This window comes from Musca vetustissima, unplaced genomic scaffold (assembly GCF_032173495.1).
Source record: "Musca vetustissima isolate MV318-11 ecotype Yass unplaced genomic scaffold, APGP_CSIRO_Mvet_v1 utg280282, whole genome shotgun sequence".
Classification (NCBI taxonomy): domain Eukaryota; kingdom Metazoa; phylum Arthropoda; class Insecta; order Diptera; family Muscidae; genus Musca; species Musca vetustissima.
In genome coordinates this window covers 20,399-39,307 of record NW_026882444.1, presented here as the reverse complement: position 1 = coordinate 39,307, position 18,909 = coordinate 20,399, and the positions used below count along the sequence as shown (strand labels likewise).

General features: G+C 33.7%; 1 protein-coding gene across 1 annotated transcript; it reads right to left on the bottom strand.

Annotated features, from left to right (window-relative positions):
* Positions 1–2,914: 2,914 nt before the first annotated feature.
* LOC133328843 (battenin-like) lies at positions 2,915–6,307 on the bottom strand. The gene is made up of 5 exons (XM_061537350.1): positions 6,125–6,307; positions 5,924–6,060; positions 5,706–5,864; positions 3,415–3,751; positions 2,915–3,349 (listed from the first exon to the last, which is right to left on the bottom strand). Exons 1-5 carry the CDS (start codon positions 6,305–6,307, stop codon positions 2,915–2,917), a joined length of 1,251 nt encoding a protein of 416 aa, XP_061393334.1.
* Between the last annotated feature and the right edge of the window lie 12,602 nt (positions 6,308–18,909).

Sequence of the window (18,909 nt, the reverse complement as noted above, 5' to 3'; positions counted from 1 at the left end):
CTTCGTTGGAGATACGTAAATTACGAGCAGGTGCAGCCGTCAAATGCCCAACGGGGGGTAAGAGGACCCCTTGCAATGCCACCACCGAAGAATGCCTCTATGATATTCGCCAGGATCCTTGTGAGCAAAATAATTTGGCACCCCTACCCGAATATGGGAATGTTTTAAAGGAATTGCGTAAGAGCGTAGAGCGACTGCGCCGAACAGCTCTGCCGCCAAAGACTGGAGGTAGTCAATGGTCTTATGATCCAGGGTATCATGATTGTACTTGGTCCAATTTTCTGGAGGATAAACCAACTGAGAGTAAGTACCACATATCCTCTTTCTTTGTTGGGGAAAATTTAATTATTTTTTTCTCTCTCTCTCTTCCTTTGCAGCTATGTTACAGTGCAGTTATGATACGTTACCCTGTTAAAATATCTAAAGAGAGGCCCCAAGCAAAGAGAGCAACACACATGAAGAGAACACCGTTGAAAGAATAATTGAAGAAATCAAACAAACAGTTTAACGGGCACCAACACCAATATTTCTTAATGACATTATTTGACATATTTTAAAGCATACCCTTAGGCGCCTTGATGTTATGAAGAGAGGTAGTTCATGGTGTAACTAAGAGATGGCGCTGTTCAATGCAAATCCATTTCATTGTTACTATTTTTTAACGAAATAAATTAATTATTTAAAGCGATAAATATTAATCGATAACAAATTTATAATCGATAACAAAATTAATTATAATCAATAAAAAAAGTTAATATATTGGCCGATTTTCGATAGAGAAATTAATTATAGATACATTTTACTTTTAAAAACTGCTTATTATCGATCAAATCTCAGAATCGATAAATTTATTATCGATATATTTTTCTACAGAAAATCGACTAAATGATAACATTTTTCAATGTCAAAATTGTTATCGAGAACTTTTGTTATGGAATAAATAGTTTTTCGATAAATTTTTCTTCGAAAAAAAAACTTGTTATCGAAGCATTTTTCTATTAAATTATCCTGTTATCGATAAGTTTTCTAATTGTATATCGATAGTAACTGTTACTAGAGACAACACACGACATAGAAAAAATTATTTTCGATAAAACAAAGTAATTATCGATATTTTTCTGGAGAAACTGGTTATCGATTAGGTCTGGCAAAACACACTTGTTATCGATAAAATTATTCACTAAAAAAAACGTGTTATTCTACAGAAAACCATGTTATCGATACCATGTTTTAAAGAAAAAACTTCTTATCGATTAGTTTTTCTGCAAATATACTTGCTATCGATAAGTATTTGTAAAATAAATCGTATTATCGATAAAGTTTTCTTCGAGAAAACTTGTTATCGATATTTTTGTTTTACAAAAGATTTATTATCGATAAGTTTTTGTGTAGGAATACATGTTATCGATAGTATATTTGTGCAGAAAATCTAATTATCGACAACATTTCCTAAGGGATTTATCATTATCGAAAACATTTGGATCGAAAATGTTAACATCGATAACATATTCTATAGAAAACTTTATTATCGATAGTATTTTTCTATAAAAATGTCTTTATCGATTACATTTTCCATGGAAAATTTTATTATTGATACCATTTTCCATTGAAAATGTTTACTATCGATGACATTTTCCGTAGCAAATTTTATTATCGATGACATTTTCCGCAGAAAATGTTATTATCGATAACATTTTTCCATAGAAGATGTAATTATCGATAATCTTTTTCATAGAAAATTTTATTATCGATAACGTTTTCCATAGCAAATGTTATTATCGATAACATTTTGTAAGGAAACTTTTATTATCGATAACATTTCCAAAAGAAAATGTTATTATCGATAACATTTTCAATAGAAAATTTTATTATCGATAACATTTTCCATAGAAAATGTTATTATCGATAACATTTGCCATAGAAAATGTTATTATCGTTACCATTTTCAATAGAAAATGTTATTATCGATAACATTTTCAATAAAAAATGTTATTATCGATACCATTTAATGTGGAAAATTGTATTATCGATAACATTTTTAATCCCAAAAGTTATTATCGTTAACATTTGATTAAGAATATGTTATTATCGATAACTTAAATTATTGAAAGTGTTGTAATCAATAACATTTGCCGTATAAAAAGTTACTGTCTATGACTTGTTCTACGATATCGATAACTTTTTGTATTGAAAATCTTGTTATCGATAACTTTTGTTATCTGAAAATTTGTTATCGATAACTTTTGTTGTCAGAACACTTGTTATCGATAAATTTTGTTATCAGAACACTTGTTATCGATAACTTTTGTTATCAGAACACTTGTTATCGATAACTTTTGTTATCAGAAAACTTGTTATCGATAATTTTTGTTAGCAGAAAACTTGTTATCGATAACTTTTGTTACCAAACGGCTTGTTATCGATAACTTTTGTTATCAAAAGGCTTGTTATCGATAACTTTTGTTATCAGATAACTTGTTATCGATAACTTTTGTTATCAGTAAACTTGTTATCGAAAACTTTTGTTATAAGAAAACTTGTTATCGATTACTTACTCATGGGAAAAACTTATGGAAAATTAAAAAAAAAATTAAATTAATAATCGATTTAATATTAATCGTATATATATAAATTGTCTTTTATTATTTTTTCGCTCTAAAAAATAATTAAGTAACTAATTACTAACGGTAATTTTATTTCGATACTTAAACAACTACTAAATTCAAAAATCTAAATTCTTTGTACATTAAACTACAAATTAAACGAAATAACACGCACACTACTGCACACCCAATCGGTGTGCATAATACATACAAACAAACAAAAATCTATGGAAGACCTTAAAATCGATATAAAACTATTGACTATTTGCTCTCCTCTCACTTCTCCGGAAGGTTATCCCCTCAATGAGAAGTTACCACGATATACTTCTCACAGCCGCTGGCAAGGCACAAATTGCATTGTGGACCGGTATCGATAGGAATCCAGCTAGGGCAATACCATAGGAATCTGATTGCACCACCATAGCCATGGCAAATTGTCGACGGCCAGGTGGTATCTCCTTGGACATACGATAGAAGGTATTAACATAGGCACCACCACCCAGCAAACCTTCCCACAGGACAATCACGAATGTTATCCAAATACTAGGAGTATAAAAGTAGATGACCTCTGTCAAGAAGTACACCACATTGACGAATTGGAAAACGGACATCAACCATATCTTATTCAATTGGAACACGTTAACCGAGGAGCGGGATATGAAGACGCCGATTTGATAGTCCACATTCAACCAACGATATTGGGCAGCCTTGTCCAGGAAGGTGTCCTTGAAGTAGACCAATTCGAACTGAAGAAAAAAGGAATATAAAATTAAAATCCATCCGAATCTCAATATCCTTTTCCCCGACTTACCAATCCCTGATTAATGAAATACTCAAAGAAGTAGACCAAGGCCAAGGGAACCATATATTTCACCAGCTGTTTAATGTAGATCAATTTCTCCTTGAAACCTTCTAGAGGACGATCATCGACAATGAGTTCTTCGGTTGATTCAACATTGGTGACGGGTAAAACGGCGGTGGGTTTCCTCAACAGTACCCAAAATGAAAGGGCCTCAATGACGGGGAAGACTAACATAATTAACATGGTATCGCGAGGGCTGACATCTAGGGAACGCAGGGTAGCATAGGAGAGGGAACCAATGACACCGGCACCACCCGTACCAGAGGACCAGGTGGAGACAACGTTTCTGCAACAAGAAGAGAAGAAATTAGGATGGTTAAAAAAAGAAAATCGAAAAAGAATTTTCGATTTTTTTTCGATAAAAATATTGTTATCGAATTTCTCGATAAAAATTTGTTATCGTTAAAAAAATATCGATTTTTTTCCACAAAAAATATCTATTTTTTCCACAAAAAATATCGATTTTGTCAATAAAAAAATATCAATTTCTTTCAATAAAAAATTATCGATTTTTTTTAATAAAAAAATGATCGATTTGAGTATTTCATCGATTATCGATTTTTTTCAATAAAAAATTACCAATTTTTTTCAATAAAAAATGTATCGATTAAAAAAATTATTGATTTTTTTTTTAAAATTATCGATTTTTTTAATTAAAAAAATTATCGATTTTTTTCAATAAAAAATTTATCGATTTTTTTCAATAAAAAAATTACCAATTTTTTAATAAAAAAATTATCGATTTTTCTATAAAAAATATCGAGTTTTTTCATAAAAAAATAATGTTTTTTTCATTAAAAAAATTATCGATTTTTTCACTAAAAAATTATCGATTTTTTCTAAAAAAAATTATCGGTTTTTTTCAATAAAAAATTATCAATTTTATTTCAATAAAAAAATTATTGATTTTTTCAATAAAAAATTTGATAAAAAAATTTTTGATTTTTTTTTTCAATAAAAAAATATTGATTTTTTTTCGATAAAAAAAATATGGATTGTTTTTTAATAAAAAAGTATGGATTTAAAAAAAAAATCGGTTTAAGAAAAATAAATTTTTTTCAATAAAAAAAATTATCGACTTTTATTCAATAAAAATCCATTTTCAATAGAATAGATATTTATCGGACATTATTTCTGCACAAAAAATTTTTATCGAATGCTTTTCTATGACAACAACAGTTATCGAAGCAAATTTCAGTAGTTATCGATAAATAATCCTTCTGAAAATCGATAGAAAATATTATTATCGGACACATTTTCAACTTTAAAAGTGTTATCGAAATTTTTCTTTATTGTTATCGATCAATTTTTCGATGCAAAATGCTGTTATCCGACAAATATTCGATAAAAACGCTGTTATCGAAAAACTTGTAGATAGAAAATGTTGTTATCGAACTACTTTTCTACAGAATATGTGGTTATCGAACACAATATTAATAGAAAATGTTGTTATCGATCAATATTTATATGTAAATAGTTGAAATCGAACTACTTTTTGATAGAAAAAGTGGTTTATCGAACAACTTTTTCATAGAAAATTTAGTTATCGTTCAACTTTGATATAAAAAAATCGTGCTATCGATCAACTTTTCAATAGAAAATGTTGTTATCGAAACCTTTTTTGATAAAAGATGTTGTTATCGAACAGCATTTCGATAGAAAATCCTGTTATCGAAACATTTTTTGATAGAAAATGATGTTATCGAATAACTTTTCGATAGGTAATGTTGTTATCGAACAATTTGTCGGCAAAAAATTTTGTTATCGAACAATAAAATGTGGTTATCGAACAACATTTCGGTGAAATATGCTGTTATCGATCAACTTTTCGTTAGAAAACGCGGCTATCGATTAACAGTCCGATAATAAATGAGCAACTATTAATAAAGAAAAGCTTGTTATCGAACGATTTTATGACAGAAAATGTTGTTATCGAAATCCTTTTTGATAGAAAATGTTGTTATCGGACAACATGTCGATAGAAAATGTCGTTATCGAACCAGTTTTGAATAGAAAAAGTTGTTATCGAAACATTTTTTTGATAGAAGATATTGTTCTCAAAACAATTTTCAGCTAAAATCGTTGTTATCGGAAAGCTCAAAAATATTAGGTATCGAAAACATTTTTTTCCTAAAAAAGTAATTATCGAAGAAATTTTTATCTTAAATAAAATACTTATCGAAACAAATTTCTTAACTTATCGACACAAATTGTTTAGACTTATCGATATTTTTACTTACTTATTAAAATTCGATGAATACGCCAAGAAGGTGGTCTCTCCAATACCCGAACTAGCCGATGTGATAATCACACCCAGCAGAGCCATCCATTCGGCTGAGGCAAAACCGACCAAAAGGAAACCGGCAGCGGAGAATATCACAGCCAAGGCAATACGGAAACTATGGACGAAATAAAAATGAATTATCTGTCTTAAAGGCAAGGAACTTCTTCAACTTACTGCACCCAAAAGGGAAAGAAGGGCATAATGATTTTCACAAACAAGGAGGGTAAAATATCGGCCAAAAGAATAGCACCCGTTGAGACAATATGACACTCACGTCCATTGCCGCTGACATCGTTATCCGAGGGGGTATCCTAAGAGAGGGAAAATGATTAATTACTTCACTGATTACTTAGGTGGTTCTATGTCATTACTTACCGCATGAAATTGCCCAATAATATCATGAGCGGCACTCAACATCACAACATAGCCGTAGTTGTTGCAGAGACCCAATATCCAGTAGGAGGTCAAATCACGCCATAGACTTTTATCTTTGCGCAGATTGTGAGGTTCGACGGGTGCCGCCACAACTACCTCTTTTGTGGTAGGATTCGAAGACATGGTGAAACGGGGGGATAGTTATTTACTAGGGGGAAGGAAAAAATTAAAATGGTTAGAGGCAATTAAAAAATATTAAAAAATTACAAATATTTTTTATTAAAAAAAATCTTATTTAAAAAATAAATATCTATATATAAAAATTTTTCAGGGACCCCCAAATCCCCATTTTTGGGAATTTTAATCCAAAAAAATAAAAATTAATACTAGGAAGAACTAAAACGTTAATTATAAATTCCGAACACACCCCTTTAGCCGCCATGACCTTAGTGCCAGTGACCGACAAAAAAACTTTATTCGCTTTGCCGGCTATCGAATTTGGCAGCCATCCGATAGCTTCCGTTTGAAGTGACATTCAATTTTTTTTTACATTTCGATTAGCAGGTGGTTGTGGTGGTGGGAAGAAATCGAAAACAAAACAAAAACGCATTTGCATTTTTAATGGCGATAATTAGACATTTTCTAATTTTTATTTTCAACTTTTTTTTGTAGTCAATTATTGTTTTATTTGTTGTTGTTATTAAAAAAAATACAAAAAAGTATTCCCAACTTATTTTGCTATCAATATTCAAATCAGGTTTAACAGCAGTGCTTCATTTTTTTGCTAGCCAGAAGGTCGTTTCAATACCAATTTTTGCTAGCCATATTGTTGTTGTTTATTTTTTTCAAAATTTCTCAGAAACCGAGAAATTGGTATTGGAATTTAAAAAAAAAAAAAAAAAGTCAACAATTTTTTTTGAATTATTTGGTAGAGGGAATTTTGAATACAAAATTTATGCGGATTTTTATTTATTTTTTTTTTTTAATTTAGATTGAACATTTCGATGAACCATTAGCACAGCCGGTGCATCAATACCAAGCGCCTTCCTGCAGTGTGACTCATAAACGCTCCATGGGTAAATTTACTTAAACAACATAGGATCCGATCGTCTTCAAGTACCCCACTTGAAACCCACATAAATCTCCTTTATCACAGCCCAAACACTTTTCTGCAGGTTGGCTATACACGAAGACCACAAAGTACGGTCCTTTTTTAAACGCATCACAAGCAAATCTACTTAAACAACGAAGGATCCGATCCGCCTTCAATTATCATACTGTAATCCAATCTCGCCGCTCTATTCGTTATAGTCCAGGCTTCTGTCATTCCACAACACTACATAAATTCGTCTTGGATGTATTTGTATTTTTGTTCCAGCTCATACCCTTTCTTGCAGGGTAACAACGTACGAATATCACCTCTACTAAGTACTGGACTTTTTCTAAACACTTCACTAGCAAATGTAGGTAAACAACCAAGGATTCGATCCACCTTCAAGAACATTTTATGTTTATATGCTTCCAGTCTTCTGTCATCTCATACCGGCATAAATCCGTCTGAGAAAGGTCACTTTTATTCCCGGCCAAAAGCTTTTCTACAGGATTACAAATCTATGAAAACCACCTTCACTGAGCACTGAAATCTACTCAACACGTCACGAGCAAATTTACTTAAACAGTTATGAATCCGATCGGTATCAATCAAGTACCCCACTGAATTGTCATCCATTCTCTAATTTCACAAATCGAAATCTCTAATCGAACAAATCTACTTAAACAACTAAGGATCGGATCATATTCAAGTACTCTACTCCAGCCAAAACACGTTCCTGCTGGATGACTATGTACGATGACCACCTTCACTAAGTACAGCCCGTCTCTATAACACTTCACGATCAAATATAAATGATCCTTAAAATAACTAAAGATCCGATTGTCTTCAAGTACTCCACTGAAATTCCAACCGACCCTAAATATTTTACTAAATTTCTAATATCATTATAGTGGCAGGATGCCGTCAGTATATGCTTCCTATCTTTTGGGAAATTGACTCTTTTATTCCAGCCATAACGAGTTCCCTAAATGCTGAACTTCTCTTAAACGCTTCACAAATCTACATCATCAAGTATGGATTCGATAGTTTTCGGGTTTCCTACTGAAATCCAATCCCGATCCTATTTTCCTATTTATACCCACACTTCGTAATCTCCAATATCTTCTGTCACCTTTCACTCACATAAATCCCTCGGCGACAGACTTCTCCTTCCCAAAAGTGCATTCAGAGAGAGAGAGAGAGAGAGCTAAGCCCTGAAAGAAGTAAACCAGTATTTAAGGCGAAGCGAAAATCTGGCCGGTCCAGTACAAACGCTGCGCCATACATAAATTCGCACGACATCCTTCCTTTTTCTATATGGCCTTTTATCTAGTCCTCCACCAACCACAACCACACACAGCTGAAGAATTTCTATCTACCGCATATTACCCACATCAAACATATCTGAAGGCTTCTAAGCCAATAATCTCTATTCGAATGCAAACTGGCTTTGTATCATACATATGATCTATAAATCTCTAATGTCATTACAGTAACATCATTCCACCATTATATGCTTCCAATCTTCTGTCATCCTGCTCCTACACAAATCCGACTGAGACAAGACGTTTTTATACAAGAATTCATATCAATATAAAACCAGTACTTAAAAAGAAGCGGTGGTTCTGTACATCATCCGTTCTATGTTCGTTTGACCAACTATCTAGTCCCCCGATTATCCTGAAGAATTGTACTGTACCGCATATTATCCCCATCCACCATATCTGATGGTATTTGAGCCAATACTTTTCATCCGATTGCAAATCACCCTTAGGATTGTACTTGATAGCCCTACATCTCACTTCAAGAATGCAATCACGCATAAACTCGATAGTTCACAAAACACGCTTGACGCTAGCGGCCTCTATTTCAGCCTATATTTCAACCTACTGCAAGGAAATTCATTCTCTCGGACATAGTTATTCCCAAAAAAGAAAATACGGTACTAACATGACAACACACTGCCACAAAAAAAGCTTCTTGTGATCTCAAAACGCACCTTATGATTGCACAAGCCTCAATTAGTCAGCCTCTATTTCGGCTGATCAAATTGTACTGCAAGGAAATTTATTCCTTCGGATATTCCCAGATACCTTACATTACTAACATCACGACCTGCAGACACGAAAGGAGTTTCTTCTGATCAACACAATCGCACAGGTGTTGTACCATACAGGTGAACCAGCGACCGTTGTCAACCGATCGAAGTGTACTACAAGGAATTTCCTTCTCTCGGACATAGTTGCTCGCCGATACCTTTGGGTACTAGTATACCTAATGCGCTACGCTTACCAGCTCGAATGAAGGTAGGGCGGCTGTGCGCATTAGCACCTTTTTTCGGTTAACATCTCCACTCCAAATCAATAACTCCAGGTATACACTATCACCACAATTTTCTATTTCAAGATAACGATCTCCTCCCTTCTATGCCTACAATAGCTCTTGACAAAAAAACAGCAGTTTCTTTAATGCAAGCCTACAAAAGCCCTTTTTATACCCTCCACCATAGTATGGAGGGTATATTAATTTTGTCATTCCGTTTGTAACACATCGAAATATTCATTTCCGACCCTATAAAGTATATATATTCTTGATCAGGGTAAAATTCTAAGACGATCTAGCCATGTCCGTCCGTCTGTTGTAATCACGCTATCTTCTGAAGGAATTGAGATAGGGTGCTGAAATTTTGCACAAAGTTGTCTTTTGTCTGCAGGCAGGTCAAGTTCGAAGATGGGATATATCGGTCCACGTTTAGGCATAGCTCCCATATAAGGGTACCCCCCAATTTTCGGTATTTTGAGGTTCCTGAGCGTGTTTTTCAACCGAATTTGCTGAAATTTGGTACTTTGAGCTCTTATTGGGAAGCAAATCTCCCTACTAAAAATTATAAATATAGGTCAATTTTTTCTGGTACCCCCCATATAACGGTACCCCCAATTTTCGGAATTTTAAGGTTCTTGAGCGCGGTTTTCAACCAAATTCGCTGAAATTTGGTACTTTGAGCTCTTGTTGGGAAGCAAATCTCCCTACTAAAAATTATAAATATAGGTCAATTTTTTCTGGTACCCCCCATATAACGGTACCCCCAATTTTCGGAATTTTAAGGTTCTTGAGCGCGGTTTTCAACCGAATTCGCTGAAATTTGGCACATTGGGTTCTTAATAGGTTCCAAATCTCTCCACCAAAAATTATGAATCTAGGTCAATTCTTTCGGATAGCCCCCATATAAGAATACCCCCAATTTTTGGTATTTGGGGGTTCTTGAGCGCATTTTTCAACCGAATTTGCTGCAATTTGGTAATTTGTAGTCGTATATGGTAACAAATCTCTCTACCAAAAATGTTTAATATTCGCTATATAACCCCCTTTTTTATATTAAAATAGTTATCTGATTTGTTCCGCGTTTTGAGTTTGGTTGTAAGACTCTAGTGTAATCATTTCACCTGCGGAGGATAGAGAGATAAACAATTAGAACGTAAGGTTCGATAATGAACTATAGCCGCATTTAGATCTAGCCCCTATGTGGAGGTTTCAGAAGAAGTGGACCGATATTCTCCATCTTCGATTTTGAATTATCAATTATAATTTTCTGAAATTTGTATTATGGTTTACATTATGGTATACATAATCCGTTTTTAGACATGTCGGTATAGGTCCACTTTTTGGTATGCCCCCTTTATTTTCATTTCTAGTACCTGTCAGTATATCCATGGTGGAGGGTATCCAAAGTTCGGCCCGGCCGAACTTAACGCTTTTTCACTTGTTACATTTTATATCATTCTAAATCCGCTCCGATGGTTGCCCTGTTGAAAACAATATTTTTTGAAAAATAACTTCGAACTTTTTTCTGCCCTTTGAGTTCTGATAATTAAATTCCCCTTTTCCTTTCCCAATCTGAATCTATTGAATCCTCTCCCCTTATAAGTGATTTCCTCACATTTATTTATATTTTTTAACTGCAATTACCAGCTATTGAAATGCTTGAGGTAACAACAATAACAAAAAAAAATACTAATAATAATATTTACAAACAAAACTAAATAAAACAATAAAATTGTTGTCTTGTTGAATTATCCAATTAGCACTTTAAACATTTATCGTCCGTAGGGGAATCACGAGATATAGGCGATAAATCAAATGCAACAATTTGCTTTTTACGACCGGCATGCGGATTTCATGTCACGAAAATGCAATTATCGATGCTGAATCTAAAATGGAAATGAAGGCAATGCAGGGAAATATTCGAGATGAGCCCTTAAAAAATAATATTTTAATAAATTTAAAAAAAATCCCCAGTCTATAATAGCTCTTTAAGCAAATCTGCGGCAATAGTAAATTTGAAAAACATTTTTTAATAAAATCCAAGGCCTTGATAGCCCTCAAGAAATATTAAAAAAAAATATTTCCCTTGTCCTCTTTATTGCATTTGAATTTTTTAATGGTGAAAACTATATTCTTTCGAATACACATAGGTCACGTTCTGGTGTAGGTGATTATTATGCCACCAATTTGGTGTTTTGAAACATGTTGAAATGCTTTGCAAACCATAATTTTATTTTCTTGACATAGACTTTGTTTTTCTACAGAAGACAAAGAGATTTATTCCTTTATTGCAGAACAATTAAACACCTATTTAAAATTATTGTCACTATCTTATCTTTCCGACATTTGTTTTGTGTATCAAAAAATAAATAAACAAGACAAAAAAATGAAAAAATATGTTTTACTAAAATTAGTCCGTAAAATTTAGCTTTTTTTTAAAACGTTAGTATAAATTTTGAAAAATATTAGATCCAATCGATTTACTATTAATTTACTACTTTCGACTCCTTGATCATTCAGGTACCGTTGACTTCGAAAACAGTTTCCTGCTTATTCACCAAGGTCAAATGTCTGAGGAAAGTAAAAAAAAACTCCTGCTACTCATTATCCAATCTACTAAAAACAAAGGCCAGTTTAAATACAGACTGTTTCCCAAATTTTGTTCTCCTCCTGGACATTTGTTCGGAAATAATCGTCTAGACTACTTTCGCCTGGAATACTTTCGCTGAATTCACTCTCACTCTTCGAGTCTTCAATAATTGGGATATTTTCTTCTTTTAATCATATTGTTGGAGATGTAAATGCAGTTTTATATTATATGAACCCGAACTTTTTCGTATGCGTCATGTTCTTTAATGACTAGATCCTTCAACACTTTACACTATGAATTTAGGTCATAATTCATAACCCTCTTCGAGCTAACTTTCTTAGGCACTGGTATCACTCTATAGATCTGCTTAGATCGTATTGTAGAATTTCCTGATTTATATGTCAGCAATCTGAGATTCTCTCCCCAATAACATATTTGGTTTAATATTATCTGAACCACAACTTTTCTGATGTGTATAATGCGTCTGTTATGACTAGATCCTTTGACACTTCCGACATATTATATTACTTTTTTGAATGCTTTGTCGACCTCTGATAACACTGCAATAGTTCTGAAATCATACAAACTCTTCGAATTAGCTATTTTAGTTATTGGTCCTCACTCTATGGATCGTCATATAATCGCGATATTTTCCTCTTCGAATCATATTGTTGAATTTCGTGGGTATTACCTTCAGCAAACTCAGATTCACCCATTAGCAACATTTTTGGTTTAATATTTTCAGAACCACAAAATTTTCTGATGCGTCTAATGCACGATAATTCGATAGTTCCGACATTATTTAGATTATTTATTTGAAAACTTTATCGATAACGGATAACACTGCAACAGGTTAGAATTCATATACACTCTTCGAGTTAGCTGATTTATTCCTTAGAAATTTCCGATTCTCTCATTAGCAACATATTTGTTTTAATATTATCTGAACCACAAAGATTTCCGATGCGTCAATTTCTAGATCCTTGATTGACTAGATCCTTTGACTGTACCGACAGACCAAACCGTTTGAGTGAATTTTAAATTTTTTACATCCTTAACTTATCATTGCGTTTTAAACAACAAGACAGATCTGAATCCGTGCAAACTTTTTGAGTCGGTTTTTTAGGTACTGGTATCTTTCACTCGATGGATATGTAAATAATTAGATATTTTCCCTTTCTAAGTATATTTTTGAAGGTGTTGGTAAATAAGTCAGTAACCTTAGAATTTCTTACCAACATATTTGGTTTGATCCTATCTGAATCACAAATTCCGGTAAGTCTAATGCATCAATAGTTCTAATGTTAGATACTTTATCGACCACTGAAATAGGTCTGAATTCATATACACTCTTCGAATTAGCATTCTTCGATATTGGTCACTCACTCTATGGATCATATTATATTCAGTGACAACACATATTGTTTGAACCATATGTTTTTCGGACGTCTAATGCTTTAAGTTCTTTAATGACTAGATCCTTCGATAGTTTCGACATTTTACATTATCCATCACTAAGAACACTGAAACATGTCAGAATTGGTATATACACATTCTTCGAGTTAGTTTTCTAGGAAATGGTATCACCCTATATATCATAGGTCAATCGGTATATTTTCCTCTTCGAATCATATTGTTGAATATCTTATTTATCCTTGGTTTAATATTATCTGAACCACAACCAGGTCAGAATTGATACACACTTTTCAAGATAGTTTTCACAGGAACTAGTATCACCCTATGGGTGTTCAGTGAACCATTATATTTTCCACTTCGAATCATATTATTATCTTTGGTTTAATATTATCTGAACCACAACCTTTCACGGTATCCAATGCCTTAAGTTATTTAATGACTAGATCCGTCGATAGTTCTGACATCATACATTATTTATTTGAATGGTCACTCACTCTATCGATCTTTTAATATTCGTTTTTTTTCTTCTAATCATATTGTTGAATATGATGGCTATATTACATATCTTCAGATCCTCAACATCAATTCTCCAAATTCAGATTCTCTTCATGGCAACATATTTGCCAAAAAAAATTGTATTCTATAGCGTATAGATTTACCCCTGAAGAACATAGACCCGAGAAGTTGATATTATATCCAAGAGAAGTGGTTGACCTTTAAATTAATACCAATTATATTGTTGTATGTGCTCGGATGTGGGAGTTACACCTAAATATTTACAGGTATCTCCGTATTCGTATATTTTTTAGTAACCCATTATCACTCTAGAGAGCGGAACTATAGTGCTGATCCCTTTGAAAAATTCCATGAGGTTCCACAGTTATGGTCAAGGACCACGCCTATAATTTTCGGTGATGATGAGATAATAATGTTGGAATGAAGTGGACCGAAAACTTAATTTTTTGTGTTATTTTCAAGTCGATCTATAGACCACAAATGAAAGCCGAACATCACAACGCAATGCACGGTGAAGGGAATCTGGACAAAGCTGCACTAAATACTCGTAATATTCGGAAAATATGTTAGTGTGAGGAAGAGTTGATGTTTACCTCTAATCGGGCAAGAGGGTGCAAATATCACGAAACATTGCCCAGTCTCGGAATAAACATCCGCAGAAAATTTGAGTTCCGTGGTAGTTGTGTAGGGTATCGTATGGTCGGCCCGTCCGACTATACTGCTCCACTCACTGGTTTATTTTATTTTTAATTTATTAATTATATTTATTAATTAATTTTTTAATTAAGTGTATGACAATTTATAGCATAATTATAAATAATTATTTATTTCATAATTAATTATTATTTGGTTTTATACTTTGAAAAATTTTATTAATTTTAATATTTTATTTTTTATTTATATTTTTATAATATCTCCCACCCATATCACCTAGCCAGCAGATTTTCTTTTCTTTATAAATTTCATATTTATTTTTTTATCTACGTGTCAGTGACCTCCTCTTAGCTCCCCCTATAACCATATATTGAACACAACCCCCATTGTTAAAATGCACTTTATATAGTAGCAGACTATCCAAAAAAAAGCAACAGCAACAAAAAAAAATATTTTTTTTTCTTCATAATTTTTATCATTGAATGGAAAATGTGTCAGTCCACTTATCAATAAGCACTCACGTTTCTTGGGTAAATATATGTATGGGTATATATTTTGTGGTTATTATTATTTTTAAACGAAAAAGAAGTTTTCTTTGTTTTTAAATATTTTTTAAGATTATCACGAGACTGAATTTGAATTTTTTTATTGTTTTTTTATTTATTTTTTGTATAATTATTTTTAATTCTTCGTTATGTTTTTCATGACATGAACTGTCATTTATTTAGTAATCCACTTTAATAAAACACAAACGCACGAGATCAATGGTTCAAAGGCGGCCGATCCATTCAAAGAAGAAAGAAAAACAACGAACACATTCGCCGTTAAAACGACACGTTAATGGCGAGTCACAAACTGTAACTGATGTATGGGAGGCAAACCAAAGCAAGATCTTCTGGCAGGCAGTAGTAATCATTACAGAGTAATGAAACACACAAACAGAGATGGAGAGAGAGAGACAGAACACGAGTATGCACAGTAACGTCGTTGAGACGATGCAAATTACAGCAAGACATTCAAAACAATAACATTGCCTGAGGCAGGCAGACACACAGTCAGTAATGCAGCACACACAAAGGGAGAGACAGAGAATGAATGAGAAATAGGGAGAGTATGCACAGTAATTTCTTTAACAGTGGAGACGATGCATGCCTTTCAAAACAATAACATTGCCTGGGACAGGCAGCAAAAGTAATGAAGCGCACAAATAGAGGGAGAGAGAGAGTGTGTGTGATCCATCATGCAAGGGAGTAATGAAAGACATGCACAGTAATGTCATTAACGAGGAGGCGATGCAAGGCACAACATGATCTCCAAATGAAAACAATAACAGAGGCCGATAGTAATGCTTACTTGGTAATCAGAGAGTGCGTGACAGAGAGAGAGGAGCACATGTGTATAATGGATAACAGGCAAATAATGTTTACCTCTTCATTATAGGGGGGGGGGGGGCCAATATAATGCAGTGATTACCAATGTTTCTTTTTTCTTTTGTTTCATTGCAGGTGTTTTCGAAATGAAGGGTGGATTCTGGAGGTGTGTACGCTGCCGCGTAGATTTTGTCGTATTTGCATTTAAAGCAGTGTTGGACAAAATAAAATTGAGAGCAAGTTTGTGCGAGCGTAACTGAGAATTCACAATTAAAAACGACTGACGCAAAGATAAAGAAAGAGAAAATGTGTTAACCCATCGAGCCTCAGTTACGGTAGCGTATATGGGTAAGCATGCCTGATTTAAAGTTATACATTTATCCTGAGATGTGTTGGAGAAATATTGACGTATTTGCATTTAAAGTTATTTTTTTCTGCTGGAGTTAAAAGGCGGAAAAATGTTTATAAAAAAACTGCGTTCTGTAGAGGTAAGTAGCAAAATATTTTTCAAAATTCCCGCAATGTATAGGTGCCCAGAAAAATATTTTTCATAAAATCCCCCACCAACTATGGGATCTAGAAAAATATTTAAAAGAAATCCCGTTCCTATGTCCGTAAAAAATGTGTCCTTAAAAAATATTTTTAAAATTAAAAACCTTGAAGAAATATTAAAAAAAAAAATCCTCACCAACTATTGGCCCCATAATAGTTTAGATGCGTAGAAAATTATATTAAAAAAATTCCCCAGCTACTGTTGGTCCCAATAATCTCCATTGAATATATTGGATATTGGACCTTGAAGAAATATTTTGTAAAAAAATCCTTACCAACTATTGACCCAAGAAAAATATATTTAAAAGCCAGTGGGCAGAGCAGTATAGTCGGACGGGGCCGACCATACGATACCCAACTCTAATACCACAGAACTCTAACTTTCCGCTGGAGTTTATTCTGAGCCTGGGTAATATTTCGTGATAGTTGCACCCTCTTGCCTGATTAGAGGTCAACAGCACCACTTCCTTACACTGACATATTTGGCGAATATAACTAATATTCAGTACAGTCCTTCTAATTACTTGTCCAAATTCTTTTCACCGTGGGTTGTGTTGTGATGTTCTGCTTATAATTGTGGCCTATAGATTGAATCAAAAAAACACACACACTCAGCAAAAATTAAGTATTCGATCCACTTCATCCCAAAATTAGTATCTGAACATCAACGAAAAATTATAGGCGTTGTTCTTGACCATAGCTGGGACCATTTTCGGGATGCATGGGCAGTTCTTGAACGGCTTCTGGTTGCTCTTCACTCCAAATGCGGCAATTTTGCTTATTTACGTAGCCATTCAACCAGAAATGAGCCTCATCGCTGAACAAAATTTGTCGATAAAAAACACACACACTCAGCAAAAATTAAGTATTCGATCCACTTCATCCCAAAATTAGTATCTGAACATCAACGAAAAATTATAGGCGATGTTCTTGACCATAGCTGGAACCTCATGGAACATTGCAAAACGATCACCGCTATATTTCGACCAGCAGTGTGGTAATTCTTTACTAAATAATATATGAATACGTAAGCTCCTGAAGATATTTACGTGTAACTACCACATCCGAGGACATACGACAATATAATTGGTATCAATTTAAAGGTCAACTGCTCCTCTTAAATATACTATCAACTTTTCGGGTCTATGTCCCTCAGGAGTAAATATATACGCTATAGAATACAAATTTTTGACACAAAAGTCAGGGTGCATTTCATTCGCTAAATATTGACCGATCTTTATCAGAACAGGCATGCTTATTCTTTGGCCCGATGCCCTTCTCCATGTAAAAATTCAAGATGTTTGGGTCATAATTGCGGCCTCTGGAGCTACCGACAAAAATTAAGTATTTGGTCAATTTCATCCCCTAAATGTTAACCGATAGGGGTCTTCATTGGGCCGAACCCATCCTACATGCAAAATTTCGTGAAGATTGGTCCATAACTATGGCCTGTATCGTGTTTACAAATTATAATGGACAGACGGACGGACGGACACACATGTCTAGATCGACTCATCTAGTCGAGATATGACGATCGGTATACTTAAAGGTGGGTCTAGGACAAATATTCAGCGGCGTTACAAACTCTTGGGGCTGCACAAAGCTATAATACCCTGACAACATAGTTGTGTAGGGTATAAAAAGTACCCACTAACTATTGGCCTCTAGAAAAAATTCCCACCTTTTAAAAAAATCCCCTTTCCACTTTCTCAGTAGAGCGCCCTGAAACACAATAAAGGCTTAGACAAATGGCAAAAAAAATTATCTTTCCATACATTTTATTACCTGTCGTTTAAATACGCCATTTACGACTCATCTACCTGCAGTTTTGCAACCACTTAACCGAACATTACCAAAAAATAACCAAAGCAACAACTGCATACAATGTAACAACCTTTGTTTCGAATTATAATCATATGGAAGAGTGTGAGAAGAGAGTAGTGTGCGAATTACCTACCTTTCTTTCATTCCATTTTGCGATTTTTATACCATCCACCATAGTATGGAGGGTATATTAGTTTGGGTTTTCCGTTTGTAACGCATCGAAATAATCATTTCCGACCCTATAATGTACATATATTCTTAATCAGCGTAAAATTCTATGACGATCTAAGCATGTCCGTCTGTCTGTTGTAATCACTCGAGCGTCTAAACGAATTGAGATAGAACGCTAAATTTTGTATAGATTTTTCTTTTGTCTGCAGGCAGGTCAAGTTCGACGATGGGCTATATCCGTACACGTTTAGGCATAGTTCCCATATAATTATATTAT

Coding starts and splice junctions, on each gene's coding strand:
- LOC133328843 (XM_061537350.1), bottom strand. CDS start 6,307: ATGTCTTCGAATCCTACCACAAAAGAGGTAGTTGTGGCGGCACCCGTC. Junction 6,061..6,124: donor TTATTGGGCAATTTCATGCG/GTAAGTAATGAC, acceptor TCCCTCTCTTAG/GATACCCCCTCGGATAACGA. Junction 5,865..5,923: donor TTCTTTCCCTTTTGGGTGCA/GTAAGTTGAAGA, acceptor TTTCGTCCATAG/TTTCCGTATTGCCTTGGCTG.